Below are 17,189 nucleotides of genomic sequence, written 5' to 3' on the forward strand. Positions count from 1 at the left end.
GGGCCTGCATTAGCACGCTTGTTACCTACTGTATTCTACTGTAATAAATTCAGCGCTATGCCCACCCTGTAGCACCTTAAAATAGATGTGGCGCGCGCGGCTGCCCTTCGAGAAGCATTAACTTAAATTAAGAAACACGACTAAAGTCCTGTTCTCCTACGCGCCATGTTCCTTTCTAGGTCAACTCAACACGCTTATTGCATACTGTCCCTAACTGCTACTGTCATCTTAAGACCTTTAGTAAAATACATAAACAAAGCTATTCAGGCCTTGACGCAAGATCATCCTCCAGGTGTTGATGCGCACCTGCATCAAGCAGCATCTTGACTATCTGCTCGTGGCCTCTAGCTGAAGCTGCCTGCAGTGCGTTGCCAAAGACTCCACCCTCCGCGTTGACCTCGGCGCCCGCGTTGAGCAGCATCTTGACTACCTGCTCGTGGCCTCCTTCTGAAGCTGCCTGCAGTGCGTTGCCGAAGTGTCCACCCTCCGCGTTGACCTCGGCGCCCTTGTCGAGCAGCGTCTTGACTACCTGCTCGTGGCCTCCGTATGAAGCTGCCTGCAGTGCGTTGCCGTAGTATCCACCCTCCGCGTTAACCTCAGCGCCCGCGTCGAGTAGCAGTCTTGTAACCGTGCTAAAGCCTAACAATGCGGCGTAGTAAAGCGGCATAGGCACACTATCGAGACTTTTCTTTGAATTTGTCCCCTCCCAGCTACGGTCTGGATCGTGCAACTGGATCCAGGTAAGATATGCAGGCTTTTCTCTGGCCATTAAACTCGCCGCTAGCTGACTGGCTTGTTCTCCCTCGTCCCCTGTCTTTCGAAGGTGGCTGCTCCAGAATTCTGCTGAGTACCTCGCAAATGCAAACACTTGTAATGTCTCTTCTTCTAATGGCTGCTGGAGCTGCATCAGGTACTTCAAAGAACCTCTCGTTATTGCACTCTGACATGCGGCCTCTTGCATGCTGTACTGCTTTGCTGACCCTTGTCTGATTCTGTCCGAAACGAGGTACTCCTGCACCGAGTAGTGTGCTAGAGCGATGATTTGTTGGGTAGAACCTAGCCTTCCGTCCTCTTCGTTCTTCGTAATGGTGACTAGACTAGAGCAGATGTCCAGCGCTTCTAGCGGGTCTACTAGCACTTCATCGCGGTTAAACGCTAGGTCGCGCGCAACATCGATAGCGACAACTTCAGCAACTTCTGTGACAGAAAGCGGCCGGGCAGAGAACGTTAGCCACTGTAGGATGCGCATCGCGTACACGCAGTCCTCTTTACTTATGGCGGTAAGGATGCGGTCGTATGTCTGGTCTAGCGTTTGCGGTAAAGTGGCGAGTGAATTGCGCAGCATCACTAGGTTGCGACACTTTGCCAACGTGTCCAGCTGGCATACAGCCCATCGAAACCTGCACGATTGTTAGCTTTGGCTTTGTAAAGAACTGGTTGAACACGTACATCCCGTGAGCCCCTCGCATTAGTGCATCCTCAACCTCTTGGCTAATCGCAGCGTCCTTAGTCCATTTTGCCAAGCTCTTCTTGTCACGCAGCCTTTGTTGAACGTAACGCTGTATATCTTGATCCACTACGTCCCTTTGAAGACACACAGTGTCCTCTTCCCTAACGTAACCCTCTAAGCACGTCTCGATATCTCGCTCTTTCCGGCTAGTCATCAGCAGATGTAGGTTGTCAAGCTGCCATCTAGCCACCGTCTCGAGCATATCCATCAGCTCTGAGCGCTGTGTACATTCATCAAGTGCGTCGAGAATAACGTAGACCTGGGTGAACTCTTGCATCGCCTGCCGTGTCACTTCTAGAAGCATATGCAATGGCGGCTGTCGTTTTCCGTTCTCGCAAGATGAGAACAACGCGTCAACGCCCTTAGGTATCCCGACCGAACTTTGGAGGAGCTGGCATAGCAGCGAGCGCAGCATGAGCTCTGGATCCTGTTTCTGTGTGTCATTGAAGTCGAAATAGAAGTACGCCATCACCATGCTAGTGTCATCATGGCAGTACTGCAGCAGATGCTCGATAACAGTAGAGCTTAGGATCGTCTTTCCACATCCTGGGATCCCGTACAGCCACAGTCGCGATGCTGCACGCTCTCTCCATCTCGTGAACTGCTCACCCTCTAGCAACCAGACTCCGGTCTCAGCCTGCCGCTGCTTGTGCGCTTTGTGGTAGTTGGTAGACGGGTCAGGCGCCGAAAGCCAGATGCGTATCTTGCCAAGCTTCTCTTCTTGGTCTTGACTGCGGCCCTTATGTTTCAGAACAGCCGCGCTTCTCAGCCGTTCAAGGGCGTTGTCTTTGCCTTCGCCATAGATCAGCGGTAGGTGGACACCAAATATGCCGAACAGACAATAGGCTTCATCTTCTTCCTCTGTTGTCTGTCGATCCGCTGCCCACAAGAAACGTTCAGCAACGTCGAACTCGGACAAGTCGCTTCCCGACAGAGCTTCGATTGGAATGCCTGTGACCTCGTGTATAGTGTGCTTAAACGACTCCTTATCACCCAACCGCGCTCCGTGTCTAGAGAAAAATTCGACGGAGTGAGGAGCAAGGAGTTCCTGGAGGGTCCAGCCTCGCTTAAACCACCTGCTCTGCCTGAACACCGACTCGCCATTACCTTCCATAGTGACGTTCCCGACGTCTGAAAGGAAAGCATAGCATCTTTCTGCATTCCGATACCAGCGAAACATAGAGTTGATCGCTGTTGATAGTTCCGTGTTGTTCGCCTTGTCAATGCAGCAAGTGTCAATCCAGAAGTAGTCTAGACCATCAAGCTTAGCTTGTTGCGCGCAGAAGCGGATCTTCTGATATCCCTCCTTGCGTTGTGCGTGTACGATGTCTTTCAGATCATCAAAGACCACTTCCTGCTCCCCCCAGGTGTGCGAGAGGATCGCATAGGGAGGAATCTCCTCGCTACGTATGATGTCCTTTGTCCATCGAAGCGTCCCGTCGCTTGCGGTGTACAGCAGTCGCATCGGGTCTTGTGTATGTTTGTCCGCGCGAGTGGTGGAAGGGGGCCTCGGGGCCTTGAAGCAGGCTGACGGTATCGACAGCGCACGGCGGCTCGCTCGCGTAGGGCGTAGAGATCGTAGCTGTCGGGTTTGTTTCGAGTGCAAAGTGACGGTCTGCTAAAGTAGAGGTGAGGTAGACTGTCTTGTTGGGTCAGGCTGCATCTCCAGCACCCAGGACAGGAGGCGCAGCCCGCCTGCGCCGTGACGTGAGGCTGGCTGGACAAGGCTGACAGCGCATGATCGCGCGACAGCCATCGTGCTGCAAACCGAGAAGCAGTCGTTGCCTAAAAACGCGATCTAATAGTCTAGAAAGCGCGAGTTATGGATCGTCATTTCCTGTAAGAGGATGTTAGGATGTCTGTGTATCGCGTGCTATTTCGTGCAAGAACACACTATCGTAGGGCTTAGAACGCAACGTAGCGACAACAGCGTTGAGAACAACACAGAACATCTTGAGCGAGGCATTAGACTAATACCAACAAGCAGCTCTAACGCGGATAACGAAATGCTATTAATGTGCATCGTGCTAGAAGCTATGTTCGCGCGATCTTCGCCTACTACCTAATCGCGACCTGAAACTTAAGCAGGGAACAGAGCATCCTCGTGCACAACCGCGCGGTCGTAAGCGCTTCTAGAAAGCTATTAACGAGCGCCACACCTATTTTGAGAGGCATACGCGACTGGCATAGCGCTGTATTCTTTACAATAGAATACAGCAGATGATAAGAACGCTAATGCAGACTCATGCATGCTAAGCGATGTTAGCGTATTCCGCCAGCTCGGGCTCGTTCTATGGGATCTCCTGCTTCGCACGACGGGGCTGCCGGCATGCTCGCTCTCACATCGGAACCATCTCACGAGCCTGGGAAGTTAATCTTCCTACGTCGCGCTGTCTGCGCAACCCACCGAGCGCTTTAGTGGTCCTAAACGTTACTAATAAACAGGGGGGTATCGCTAACGAGTTGATTAACGACGGGAACGAAACGATCGATATCACGGCCGACATAGCAGCGAGTTATGTCGGACGCTAATGTGCTTAAAGAGCAACAGCTATACGGTTACAGTAGATTGATAGCAGTTTTACAAGCCCACAGATGGGAGACGCCGAAGCTCCGAACCGCCAACCTGTCTCGCGACGTAGTGTGTCTCCTCACTCAGGGACGCACCTTAGTCGACTGTATCTGTTGCAGCGCATCTAGGTGTGCTACGAAAGTGCCTATCTAGATCTGCATCGCGGCTCTTCTTTGGTAACTCCACTAGCTAGACTAAAGGTCAAGAAAAAGAACTTCGTTTCTTGAACATGTCTTGTGGGGATGATTTGTGGCTGATCCCACAGATGTATAACATGTGGTCTATCCAATGGAAGAAAACTTGTTGTCTTAGCTCGGTCCCCAACAACCATCTCGATCACACCTAAAAACTACGCCCACAACTCAACACCGCGTGTGGTGCGGTGAGCACAAGAAGAGTAGTGCTGATACTGAACCTCATTTGCCAGAGCAAATGCAGATACTCAAGGACCAAAGAAAGCTCGATACGATCGAGCTTGCAACAGCAACCCATAAAACGGCAAACAGGGACACGCCTAGAGATGCGTCGATGTTGTAGGGACGCAAGACCGACTCGAACACACCCGCCAGCGCAGCGTAGATGGTGGTCGCTGCTGCTGCCGCCACAAGGGCAAGGCCAGCCTGCAACTGGCAGCACATATTAGCAAGCACACGCATCAGAGCGAACAAGACCCACAATAGACACGAACGCCGTGAAGCAGCTGAACCATCTGCTGCGGATCGCGAGTATCCCCCCCGCGATTTCTAACACGGTCAGCACCAACGTGATGACGAACGTCCAGTGTGTCCATTCCACCGCCGCTCGGTATGTCTGCATGCCCTTGGTGAATCGCTCTCCTAGGACTGCCTGCAAAATTGTGTTCTCCAGCTGCCAGACATCCGCAGGGTCAAAGTAGAATGGCACCTTCCAGGCGCTGCAGTGTGTTACCGTCTCTCTCCTCGTTTTTTTGTCAGTTTTACCCTCACAGTAGCCAAAGAGGCCCACCACATAGAAGTCCTTGAGGGGTCCAGACTCCGCTACGCTCTGGAGACTGTCAGGAACCTCGATGCCGAAGACGCTGTCAGGAAGGCTGTTCAGCAAGCCCTGTGGACTCAACATTGTATCACTGGTGTTTGCCTGTCTCTTACTGTCAGCACACACGTTTGCACTGTATATGGATCGTCGGTGTGTGCTCGTAGCTTGAAGAAGTAGAGATCTCGCTGGAGCAGTGTGTTGCGGCCGCCGGGAGAGACTTGCGCCAACGCGATGACGAGGAAGCAAACCAAGGACAGGATCGTGAGCAGCATAGGTAGGGCAATGCATGAGACGCGCTTGATCTTTCCCATCGGAACGAAGGCAATGGGCTGCCGCTCGCGTTCTGAGCGTTTAGGCCCTGGGGTACAATCTCACCGCAGCGGTGTTCTCCAGATATTATTGGTAGATTCTTGCCTGTATGATGGATAGCAAGCAGACAGCTCTTCACGTGTCTGGGCTATACAGTCAGACCTGCAGACTACGACGGACGTTTGAGGTACTCTACTGCAGTCTTGAGATCGACCGGGATGGTCTGCGTACAAAAAAACTTTCTCAGTCAATGTTAGATTAAGAGAGCGTGTAGAGCGAGAGATTCGTTCGGTCTAGGTATGAAAGCGGTTGCTGATGATATCCTGTTTTGTTCCGTTGCTGCTTACGCGTACTGCGAACGTGGTATCACTCTGGTCGTGCAAGTAGTGACACAAGTCATTCCTCTGCCCTACGCAAATAAGCCTCAGCATAATTCATCAGCATCATCGCTGCGTGATTTACCTTTCGCGTCATCTGATCTCTGGATGATTGCGTAAGACGATTGACTGGGAAAGAGCCAAGTACAATATCAACATATGATAGATACACTTCTGTCGGCTTTTGCCGTCTTGCGTCGGTCGGCGTGTCTGCTGACTTGATCTTCCTATAACGTCCGTCCCTGCGTAATGGGACACCCTGCATGCCGGAACCGACCAATCAGCATGCAAATTTCGGGCAGAAGTCTGCAATTCAAGTGAGCTGATTGGCGGGTTTCCGGCACGCAGGGTGTCCCATTACGCAGGGACGGACGTTAGCAACCTTTATCGTAATGAACAAGATGAATCGGCGACAGCAGAGCGACAAGCAGAGAAGAAATAGACGAAAGTTTTGAAGCCATTACAAGATCGACGTCGTCGTCGCCCAGACATCTATGAGCACAAGCTCGTCCGGCTCGAGAGCAGCCACTTCTATGGAGACCTGCCGTTGTCCGCACCGATCGCGCTTTGGATCTGGTCTATGGTACAATGGAATACTCTCATCGGGAAATCGGTGTGATCTGAATGTCTTTAATGCTCCACTTTCCTCTTGGTCTGAGGATTGGTATGGAGAACTTGGTGAATGTCGGAAGCAGATATCGAACCTGGACAGAAAGACATTTGCTCGCTGATGTTCAGAGTGAGAGGTTTCCTGGAGATGTGTAGATTGGAGTGGTCGATGACCTCTATATTGGAACACCATCATTCACGAACGCATCATAGCGTTCGTTCTTTGAGAGATGGCAAAGGCAAGTACCACCAACCCCGCAAAAACCCACAGGAGTCCATCGTACCACATTCTGATTTTTATCCGTGATGCCCAAAGTGCGACGGCGGCCGGAGTATTTGATGGAGTGTCTGAGGCTAGTCCTGGTCGTACGCACACCGAGCAAGGCAGCCCTTTAAACTCAAGCGAGTAAACATAATGTTGAGCAGTATCTACCGTCAGACATGAATTCACAGTGAAAGCTTCCATAGATAGATCATGTGTTCGATAAACGCTTATGCAATTCAAAACACCATGCGAAGATCGTGATGTCAGCAATCTCGCAGCATACATCTGACCCGATATGTAGTAAGCTAGCGTAGTGTACGTCTGCTCACTTCGAGGCAGATATAAGCTTTTGTTTAGCCACATGCTCTCTGACACTGCTCGTGCAGTTGTGAGCGATCGCGGCTTCGCCCCAACGCACAGCTGCGCAACGATCATGCACATTCTCACCTCCTGCAGATGACTTGGCACTTCGTAACGGTCGGTATCATTGACCAATCTTCAATCCGACGGTGACTAGTTTTCTAGAGTGCCGCACACAGAGGTGGAGCCGCAACGGCTGACAACTGTATCAGATCAGAGTGACGATGCGAACGGGTCAGCACGGTAATTCGCGATGATAGTCGTATCATGACAGCACGACGATAAGATCGTCAAGTTTCTAGCCAGCCGCGATCCAAAGCTTGTGTGCGTGGCTACAACCCTGGTTAGGTCTTCGATTTTACGCTCGTACTCGACTCGCCTGATGATTTTTTTTTACCAGCACTCACTCTTGCCAGCACTAGCCAGTGTAAGTCATGAGCCTTCCAAGTCGACCGAAGCCCCGGATTATACCGAGCAACCAGTGCTTGCGTGTGCGTCAATGAAAGTATACTGGAGCTGGCTGTTTTCAGGCCTGGATGCTCTGGGCATTGTTGTCGAACCAATTGACAATCGTTTCTTATGCTCCGCTCTACCAACACGCTCAAAGGCTGAGCTCGCTTCTTGAATGCAGCTTTGTTCATCAGACATTATCTGAACATCCTTCGGTGTGATAGAACCACATCCTCGCGGCATCGCAGTGGGTCAGCGTCTGTCACAGGTCCTACCATGTGCTAGATCGTCCTATAAAGTATGCACTCGAGACATTGGGACCAGAGCGTACACGGCGTCACGTCGTCCCCAAACAGCGTCGCTTGGCTGTCCGCAAAGGCGAGTCGTCTTGTCGCCTCTTCTTACCTGCTACACTTGCTGTGACGTGCACGTCTTTGAGCGCACTCCATTCGAGCATTTGTAGATCAATCAAGGTTTTGAACGTTAGTGGTGAAGCGCTTATAGGATGAACACGGTCCCCGTGCAGTCTCAAGCGAATGTCTAGTTCTTCGTTGAACGAGGAAACGCGCAAACATATGGGTTGGCCAAAGTTCCCATGCCGATCGATCCACGTTGACATGGCTTGTCTTGAATCACACACTTGCATCTGGATCTGGAAGTTAGCGTCTAGATAATCGAGTTTTTGCATCAACGTGGAGAACGCGGGACTGAGCCCGGGGATACGACACCGAATCAAGCCGTAACAGGTGTAGGAGCCGCGCTCGTAGATTGGCATGCGTCCTGGTCGTAGCTCAAAGTAGAAGCTGAGAGCGAGTGCAGCGTCGGCCAAGTCACGCACAGCCGAGTCCGTCGTAAAGTAGGAACGAGCTGCTTCAGCGAGATCGCCCGTGGCAGAGGCGTCAGCTAGATCAGGTAGCTCACCTTCTACGGGTAGGTTGAACCGATGGAGCCATCTATCTACGTTAGCAACCCCTCCGGGCAAGGATGTAGCCAGAATCTGGCGCATGAGGGCGAATTTCTTGTCGCCATCGAAGTTCTCGCTCCAGTAGTGCTTGGCGGTCTGCTGCAGAGAGCTGTTTCCGAAGAGCAGGCTGGGGTAGACGTCGGCTTTAGCTACCTCTCTCGTTGTCGAAATGCCTGTTCCTACGGACACGAATTGATCAGCGAGGCTCAAACCAGGAGCCATCTTCTGGAGCTCCTGCAAGGCGAGCATGCAGGGATTGTTGTCGCTCAGCCCTCCGTCCATGAATGTGCCGTGGCCAGGTATCTTGTGCGGCGTGAAGTACCTGTTAGCGTCAGACTTCAGTCAAGCGGCTGCAGCTTGTAGCACTCACCAGGGGGCTGCGGATGTACATCGTGCGCTGTCGCGCCAGGTTAGCGTCAAGCTTCTGACAGCGGGGTAGCAACTCACGCATCCTTCACGCATATCTCCTCTGTAGCGTCTTCTGAGCGCAAAATCCGATACGTAGACATCTCTGTACATGCACCATTGTCGTATGTGGGAGCAGCTCCGTTATAACTCGTGACTAAACACGTTTCCAGCGTGTCGACATCGACAACAGGCAGACCAACGCGTGCCCCGATTGAAGACATGTACGGGACGTCCAGCATGGTGGCTTCCTCGAAAGCCTCGTTCAGGGCGCTATCGATGTCGCTGGCAGGGAACCGGCCATTTCGACACGAAGTGATGAGGGCATGGGCTGTGGCAGCAAGTCCCAGGCCCAGCTGGCTCCGCCCACGGAATATTCGTGTTGCCAGCTGGGTGAATAGGGTAAAGGTCTCCTCAGCTCGCATGCCGAGACCGTAAAGCGCAAGAACTACCATCGCGCCTGCAGAACAATGAGCCAAACACCAAGCAAGGAATGGGAACTCTTTCTGATAACGTACCTGAGCTCGTTCCGTAGGCAAGGTCAAAGAACTCTTGGATCGGCATATCGAGACCCACTGCGTTTTCTAGCGCGCAAAGGAACTGAATGGGAATCGCCGCACGGATGCCGCCGCCATCGATCGATAGCACGCGTAGCCCGGCAGTGGCAGGCCTCACGCGCATGTTGGCTTCGAAGGACTGGAAGCAAAAGGGACAGCAGTTCAGCTTGTAGAGATGTGGATCGGCGTGGGAACAGCTTCCCAGATACGTGAAACATCTCTCGCAGATCAAATGTCCACAAGGGAGCTTGTGCTCGGGGATTGCGTGCATGCAAGCTAAGCAAACCTGGTGGGGCTTCCTCATCGCAAGCCATGGCTGAAACTCTGCTAGTAGTCTCGCACGAGCATTCGAGCAGAGAGTCTTGCTTCTTTGCACAAAGTGCTGCTCGAGGAGAGAAACCCATTGGGTGCGAAGCAGCAACACCTGATTGCCACAGTGTCTCGGGGACTCGAGTGTCTTGTTCACGGCAACGTCCAGACAAGCAGACTTGTAGTGAGACGAGAATACCACGAGCGGGTCAAGGACTACAGTCAGTCAGCAGATTGGAGCAATCGGTCGGCATGGGATACTGACAAGGCACGTCGTATGCATAGTTGTCTATCGCCAGACAACCTGCAACAAACGGAATGGCAAACTCCTCCATATCTTCTAGACTGTGAATTGAATCGAAGAGAATGCCCAAATACTTCTGCAAGCGCGCAGATACGGGGCGATGCGACCGCGACGCCACAATCATGTCGAATGGGACCTGTCCGCTGCTGACGAAATGATCGCAAGCTTGACGGAACAGGAGATCAAAGTGCACAGCATTCAAAAGGGTGTAGTCGCAGACGCGCTCGTTTCTAGCAACATCTACTTCGCGTTTGATGCGGTCTGTCAGCGTCTGCGTGCTGGTTTGTTGAACGTATACAGAGAGGCGAGAAGACAACTCGGATCTGGTCTGTTTCAGTCGCGTGTGCAAGATATCTATCAGCTGGCTCTGTACGCTCGCCTCGTTCTGCTGTTCAGAAGGTGCCGCTACGTAAAGTAGTCGAGGACGCACTGTGATGTGAGGCCCTTGGCTGGGTCTCTGCTCGAGCCATGGTATCATGCGGTCGACTTGATAGCATACATCGCGGCTTCCTGCGGAGAAGAAACAAATCACGTCTGTGAAGGGGCGGATCAGTGTGGAGTGGAGACTATCGAACACGTCAACCAAACTGCTTACCTGCCACTCTAGTGGACGTACTGTTTGGCGGTGACAGGGAGCGGCCATAGGTGCTGCTGCGGACGTGTTTCGCTTCGAGATATCCTCGTGTGCGATCAGCATGGGACAGTCACTAAAAGCAGTAGTAGAGTCTAGTTGTAGAGATACTCCACCAGGCGCTCGGTTTCCCCTGCGGTCTCTGGTAGTGGGAAGAACATCGGCCAACAACGATCCCTTGCCAGCATTACCAAGCATGACGACCAGACTCGGGCTCTTGCTAGCGGGCTTGTCGAGGCTCGTGACTATATCGTTCAAAGTGCTAGCACAGCGCAACGAGAGCTTCTTCTCGGCGTGGATAGATAGCCAGGACCCATGCTTGCAGCTCTTCATAGTTGCTAGACCACGTGGGCCAAGCAAAAAAACGTTACAGAGAGGGTGATTACTCGGCAAATTTGAGACTCGGCAGGTCATGGTAGGAGTAATGCATTATATACTGCCACGAGGATCGAGATCACAGCGGAGATGATGAGCGTCATGACTGAGGGGATGGAGACGCTGACTTGCTTACTGTAAACGATTATGATCCACAAGCAGATTACAGTCCCGATGTTTGCTCAAGGCTATGTATATGAAGAAAGGGTATGCTAGTTCTGATCCCCGTGCTCGTGAGCAGATGATTTTGTTCTTATGCCAAGTTCTTGAGGCTCACTGATGATGGCACATGAAAGGTGCTACTGTCCGTCCCTGTACAGCGAGAAACCCGGTGGGCCGAGAACAGCAGATAAGCAAAACGCCGTGCTGCGAAACTTACTATCTTTCATTACCACTGGTCATTCTCGGTCGAGCGGATTTCCCATTGTAGAGGGACGGACATTAACATTTGCCAGTCAGATCTACAGATTCGCATCACGACCACATGCTAGGTCCCACTAGCCAACATCGGTCTGCTGAGTTATTCGCCGCGTAAGCAGGGATATCGCAACTCAAAGATCGCTGACGTGCATCGTTGTGTAGTGCAAGTAACAGAACGGCGCAACTGCACTGACGAATATCCATCGCTGTGCGGCGTAGATACTTGTATACCGCAACTCGTCGACCAGCCTGCGAGAAGGACGGACTTTCTCGTGATTCTCGCGAGTCGATTGATTGGTCACGGCAAACTAGGATTTGTGCTAACGTCCGTCCCCGCGTAGTGGGACACCCTGTGTGCCGGGACCGGCCGATCAACTTGCAGCTTTTGGACGAAAGTCTGTGATTTAAGTGAGCTGATTGGCCGGTTCCGGTATGCAGGGTGTCCCGTCACGCAGCGACGGACGTTACATAGGGATGAACATCATCATATTTAACTGACTGAAATCCCCCTCTGTGTAGCGCAAAACTCTATACGCCGGAAGCAGCCGATGAGAGAGCAGGACGAGCATCCTTCCCGACACGATTGTCTATCTCATTGGCTGTTCCCGGCACACAGGGTTTTCCGCTACACAAAGAGGGACTTTATAACCAATTTCTGCTTGAACTGATCAATCGAACAAAAGTAGATACCAAAACACCTTCACATACATATCCAAACTCAGACTATATGCCGTGCATGGACTGAAGCTATAGTCCTGCTTTGGCAAGCCTCTTTGAGATGTCAGCAAGAATCGGTTCGAGCATCTGCTGCATATTGTCCAACATTCGGTCGTCTCGATCCTTCTGCTTCTTGTCGTCATCTGTGTCCTTCCTTGCTTTGTTTGCCTTCTTTGCTCTTGCCGGCTTCTCTTCTATTTTTCTTGCGACATCGAAACCGTGATCGGCTTGCGCCTTCTTGGCAAACTGGGATTTCCTCAAGAGCTTGGCCAGAAGTTGCAGGTCCTCTTTCTTCGTGCGAACGTGTGCTTTGAATGTACTATAGCTACATATGATGGGGCCCGAATATTTTTCTCCGTCCGTTTTTCGGAGGTCATCAAGAAGGTCTTTGAGCTTCTTTTCCTCGTCCTTGTTTTTGCTCTCGATTTCAAGAAGGACGTATATGTGTGCCATATGATTGTCCTTCGAATGCCATTTTGCTGCACAACCTACTATCTTAACCATCGATGTATCCAATTTACGGTCGCGTTTGTGTCTCTCAAGGAAATCTTTGTCTGCCATTGGTCCGAGGCTTGTCGTGTTACTGTTTGGGGATAGGCAGTGGTCAGGGCAATGTTCTAGCACTTCAATCTCAAATGCCCCATCATCTCTTTCCACGAACCCACGAAGGTCATCCCCGTATTGACGCCCATAGACGACTGTGCCGCCCTCTCGCGGCCCGGGCGTTCGGCCGCTTCTATTGGTCGCATCAGGAGACCCTGACCTATTCCGATTCTGAAAGCGTGTACTATGGATGTCTGACGTATTGCGGAGTCTTGGATAATCAGGGTCAGGAGTTTCTCGACTTTTGACTGGTCTTTCGTAGTCCTCACTCGCTGATCTGGCTTTGTTTTGCTCTTTACCTTTGTTCTCGTCGCTGATGAATATACTGTCAGTCTTTGATGCACTCACAGCACTGTATGCGTTATTTCCAGCTTTCCTCATCGCGTGCATATTCTTGCTGCCGTCTTCCAGAAGATCATCCACAGTGCCCTTATCATCTCCCAGCGCTTTGATCAACTTGGACTTTGTCAGCCACCTCACTGGCCTGTCTTCGTCTTCCACGCTGAATATGATGATCGTATAGGAACCGAATGATATGTATCCCATGTATTCGATTCCGGCGTACTTGTGTTTCTCGACGTATTTTAAGTCCTTATCTGGGCTGAAGGAGGGAAGGTTTGAGTAACCCATATCCCGAATGCTGTGGTGTAGATCATTGCTCTTCAACACATCATACAAATCATCGTCGAGATATCGAACCAAGAACCAAGAGTTCCACTTGGCCAGAACCGTGTAGGGGCAGCTATCGGAGCTTTGTTCCATAGCTGTTTCTGACATGTTTGTGGCAAACTACAAGACTGAAGCCGCTCAAGGTGAATCGTCTAGCTGGACTATCTGTGATCTCTTACTGAGCATGTCGCACTACTTATATTACCACAATGTGAACGTTGGATGGACAGAAGTGTCAGTATCGGATGCGTAGCAGATAAGCTGGATCATCATGAAACAATGTTCTATCGATTGATCTCAGTTACTTTGCGTGAGCGACTTTGTCAGCAAGGTATCCAGAAGTTCCATGTGTCTTAGGCATTCCTCGTTCTACATCATCATTTGCTTGCAAATTCTGCTCTCAGCATGCTGTCCAGCTTTCTTTCCACACAATCTATCGTCTCGACCGGTAAGCGTTCGCTTGGAATGTCTTGGATTCTGTAAGTCTTTGACGTTGATGTGTCGAAGAATACTATTGTGTTCCAGCATAAAGTCATGCTTACAAGACCTAGCACTCTTCAGTCAAGACTCCCATCAGACGAGACGTACTTGGTATTGGACGAAAGATGAATTACCTGCAGGAACAGGGAACTGCTACTGTAGTGCATGAGAGTGTACACTCCCGTGCACTTGCAGCTTTCGCTTTGCACACACGGCTCACTTGTCATTGCGCACGGAACATCGATCCGTCCAGTATGTACTTGCTCTAAAAAGGCTCAGTCTCTGTAGATATCTCAATTCCACTGATATGAGTATTGAGCAGAAGATTGGTTTACAGCGAGGCTCATAGAAGCTAACACTATTTAGGCAAGGTCACCGCAAAACGAGAAAGTCTGAGCATAGAACCAAAAGTCACCTGCTTACAGAACCCAGGAGCTGCAAGTACATGAGAGTGTAGTCTACATTTTAGTCATAAAAAACAAGTTTGACGTCAAGCACCAGGTTGATCGCATCACCAACCCTGTGTAAGCGGCTTACTGTCAGATGTCTTTATGGCAAGTGAGTAAGCCTAAGAGTAAACATGTCGTTAAGTGAACTCGATACTGACCCACAGTGTCGACTTTGGCAGGCAGCCTCGTATAAAACAGGCTCCCCGGCTCGAATACGAACATTTCAGTATTGACAGCCTCCTCATCTAGTCATTCTGGCCTCGGGATCATCATCATATCACTTTGCAAATCACTATCATCGCAGACACGAGTCCAGAAAATGGAGCAGGTCGATGAATACAAAGAAGCGATCGAAGAGATGCTTGACTCGCTCAAAACCGCTCAAGCTAATTTGCTGCACTCTATCTCCAAAGAACAAAGCGAAGATGGTTTATATTTGACCATGATGACGGCTGAACAAAAGCAACCTGTTCAAAGACAGATACAATCACTATCGATTCCTTTCCAGCACAAAGCTCTCAAGCAGACGGGATGTGGCACCAAAGATATCCGAGAATACGCATCAACTCTGCCACCGATAACGGAGGCTCTGATGCTACGAACCATGCTGAAAGGATTGAACAAGAAGGACCGGAAAGCCGCACTTCAAGAATATGATAGCACGGAGGAAAGGGAGCGAGTTGGCTTGGTCTTGGAATTGTTGAAGCAAATCAAGAATTCCAAGAAGAACCAGACGATTAGTCAGACTGTCTCGGAAAGCAGCAAGGCATCTCCGGCTCACAAACGCTCTGTAACAAAGCCTATCAATACGGAACCCCGTGGCATAAACCAGGACGTACGCAATGATTCAAAGGAGAAAGGCCGTCAAGATGCTGGTGGAGTCAGCCGGAGCAACAAAATCAGCAATTTCAAGAAGAGCAAAGAAAAAGAAAAGGAAAACGACACCATAAACAACCAGAACAGCAGCCAGAACAGCAACCAGAAAAGCGACCGGAACGGCAACAAGAACAGCAAAGAGAGTCTCGCTGATAAGTCCGACGATAGCGTCTCTGATGACAGCACCGACGACAGCAACTCCGACGACGGCGCCGACAGCATTTCCGATGACAGCGCTGATGGGAGCGTCTCCGATGACAGCGCCGACGATGACATCTCCGACAACAGCATCTCTGAAGAAGACTAGCCACAGCAAACATGACAGCAATGTGGATTACAAGCGTTTGTGCTAGAACGGAACAAAACGCTGAACACAGTTGCGCAGATCGTCTGCGTTAGTAGAAAGCATATCTCACCAAAGACTTAATATATACATAGAATATCGTGAAGCGGTAGTATTCTGTCAAGTAGCCATCTCAAATGGCAGGTATACATCTTGTTTCAGGGTCCATTCTTTTTATGATGCAAGGGTATGCCTGTTACGATATCATGTTTTCAAAGACTTCATGCCATTACTTTTGGACCGTAAACAGTAAAGTTCCTCTCTATGTGCCGAAAAACCTGTGTGTCAGAGACAAACAATGAGAGGGCATAGGTAACATCCATCCCTGCGTGCCGGGACCGGCCAGTCAGCTCACTTGAATCCCAGAATTCAGCCCATAATCTGCAAGTGGATTGGCTAATTCCGTTATGCAGGGACAGACGTTACCTTGCCCGGTATGGTGGTGTATCTTATTGGCTGCTTCCGGCACACAAGATCTTCCGGCACAGAGGGAGGCACTTTAGGCACACGGATTCGAGCTTCAGATACCGCAATCTCAATGTAGAGGGTATCAAAAGCCACATCGCTAGCTTAGAAGATGACATGTTCATTCTGTGCTTAGTAGGAGAGGGCGTTATCCATGACTTGCGAGGATGTAGGCCAAGCCTGTAAATGTTTCTTAGTAATCGGTCATTCAATCCAGTAAGCATCAGGTATCGGATGCTCGAGGATATTATGCTGATCCTCAGCGCTATCAAATGCTTACTTCAGCTAACGCTATCTACGTAATACTTCCATTCTGCGCGAGGCTCATCCTAGGATTCAAGAGTGATTGCCTACAGCAGCATGATGTCATCAGATTGAGATACTACAGCACCAGATGTGCCAGCTCTGCTAGGACTCATAGGTGGAGAGGATTTTGTGACTGTTTCCAGTGCAATCGGTGTTGCTGTCGAGAATAGCCTTTCAAGCCATGCAAACCTTCTCGTGTTGATATTTATTGCCTCATTACCGCAGTGCCTCCAATCTACCCATCGCTATGAGTTCGCATGGGATGTCAGATTCCTGTTTCAAAGGTTTCCAATGCGACGATCATCACACGGACGAGGTTCAATTAGACCCGGTGCGTCTCGAATCATGCCCGGTGCATGATAGACTTATCTATGCGTCAAGACAAAAGCCACTGACTGCCACGATAGACCTCTCCAAGCGACATCGCCATCGTCGGTCTATCATGTCGCACGGCCGGGGGAATCGACAATCCGGACACGCTCTGGGACTTTCTGTTGCAAAAGAAACATGCGTCCGGCGAGATTCCGCCAAACCGATGGGAGCCTTGGCGACGGCGGAGTGCGCATGACGCGCAGATTGTCGGCAGCATCACGCGCAAGGGATACTTCCTCAACGACGTCGAAGGCTTCGATGCGGCCTTCTTCGGCATCTCACATAAAGAAGCCGAGCACATGGATCCTCACCAAAGGCTAGGCCTCGAGCTCGCGTACGAAGCGTTGCAGAATGCAGGCATCCAGACGGACAGGCTCGCTGGCAGCGATACTGCCGTGTATATAGGCGTCGACTCGGACGACTATTCACGTACGGTCATGGATGACTTGCCGGCCATAGAGGCTTGGAGCGGTATCGG

The 17,189-nt window shown here is 50.8% G+C and overlaps 4 protein-coding genes across 4 annotated transcripts; 1 reads left to right on the plus strand and 3 right to left on the minus strand.

Moving 5' to 3' along the window:
* Positions 1-259: 259 nt before the first annotated feature.
* Positions 260-2,975, minus strand: J4E82_010788 (uncharacterized protein; the record flags this gene model as incomplete). The annotated part of the gene is made up of 2 exons (XM_051736998.1): positions 260-1,400; positions 1,450-2,975. 2 exons carry the CDS (start codon positions 2,973-2,975, stop codon positions 260-262), a joined length of 2,667 nt encoding a protein of 888 aa, XP_051583246.1.
* Positions 2,976-7,803: 4,828 nt separating this feature from the next.
* On the minus strand, positions 7,804-9,610 carry J4E82_010789 (uncharacterized protein; the record flags this gene model as incomplete). Its single annotated transcript, XM_051736999.1, has 5 exons — positions 7,804-8,752; positions 8,801-8,827; positions 8,878-9,295; positions 9,354-9,531; positions 9,602-9,610. 5 exons carry the CDS (start codon positions 9,608-9,610, stop codon positions 7,804-7,806), a joined length of 1,581 nt encoding a protein of 526 aa, XP_051583247.1.
* A 2,568-nt stretch (positions 9,611-12,178) lies between these two features.
* On the minus strand, positions 12,179-13,528 carry J4E82_010790 (uncharacterized protein; the record flags this gene model as incomplete). The annotated part of the gene is made up of 1 exon (XM_051737000.1): positions 12,179-13,528. One exon carries the CDS (start codon positions 13,526-13,528, stop codon positions 12,179-12,181), a length of 1,350 nt encoding a protein of 449 aa, XP_051583248.1.
* A 1,140-nt stretch (positions 13,529-14,668) lies between these two features.
* J4E82_010791 (uncharacterized protein) lies at positions 14,669-15,532 on the plus strand (the record flags this gene model as incomplete). Its single annotated transcript, XM_051737001.1, has 1 exon — positions 14,669-15,532. The coding sequence occupies one exon, from the start codon at positions 14,669-14,671 to the stop codon at positions 15,530-15,532; it is 864 nt and encodes a 287-aa protein (XP_051583249.1).
* Between the last annotated feature and the right edge of the window lie 1,657 nt (positions 15,533-17,189).

Source organism: Alternaria postmessia (genome assembly GCF_024291825.1).
Source record: "Alternaria postmessia strain BMP 2775 chromosome Unknown scaffold_143, whole genome shotgun sequence".
Lineage (NCBI taxonomy): Eukaryota > Fungi > Ascomycota > Dothideomycetes > Pleosporales > Pleosporaceae > Alternaria > Alternaria postmessia.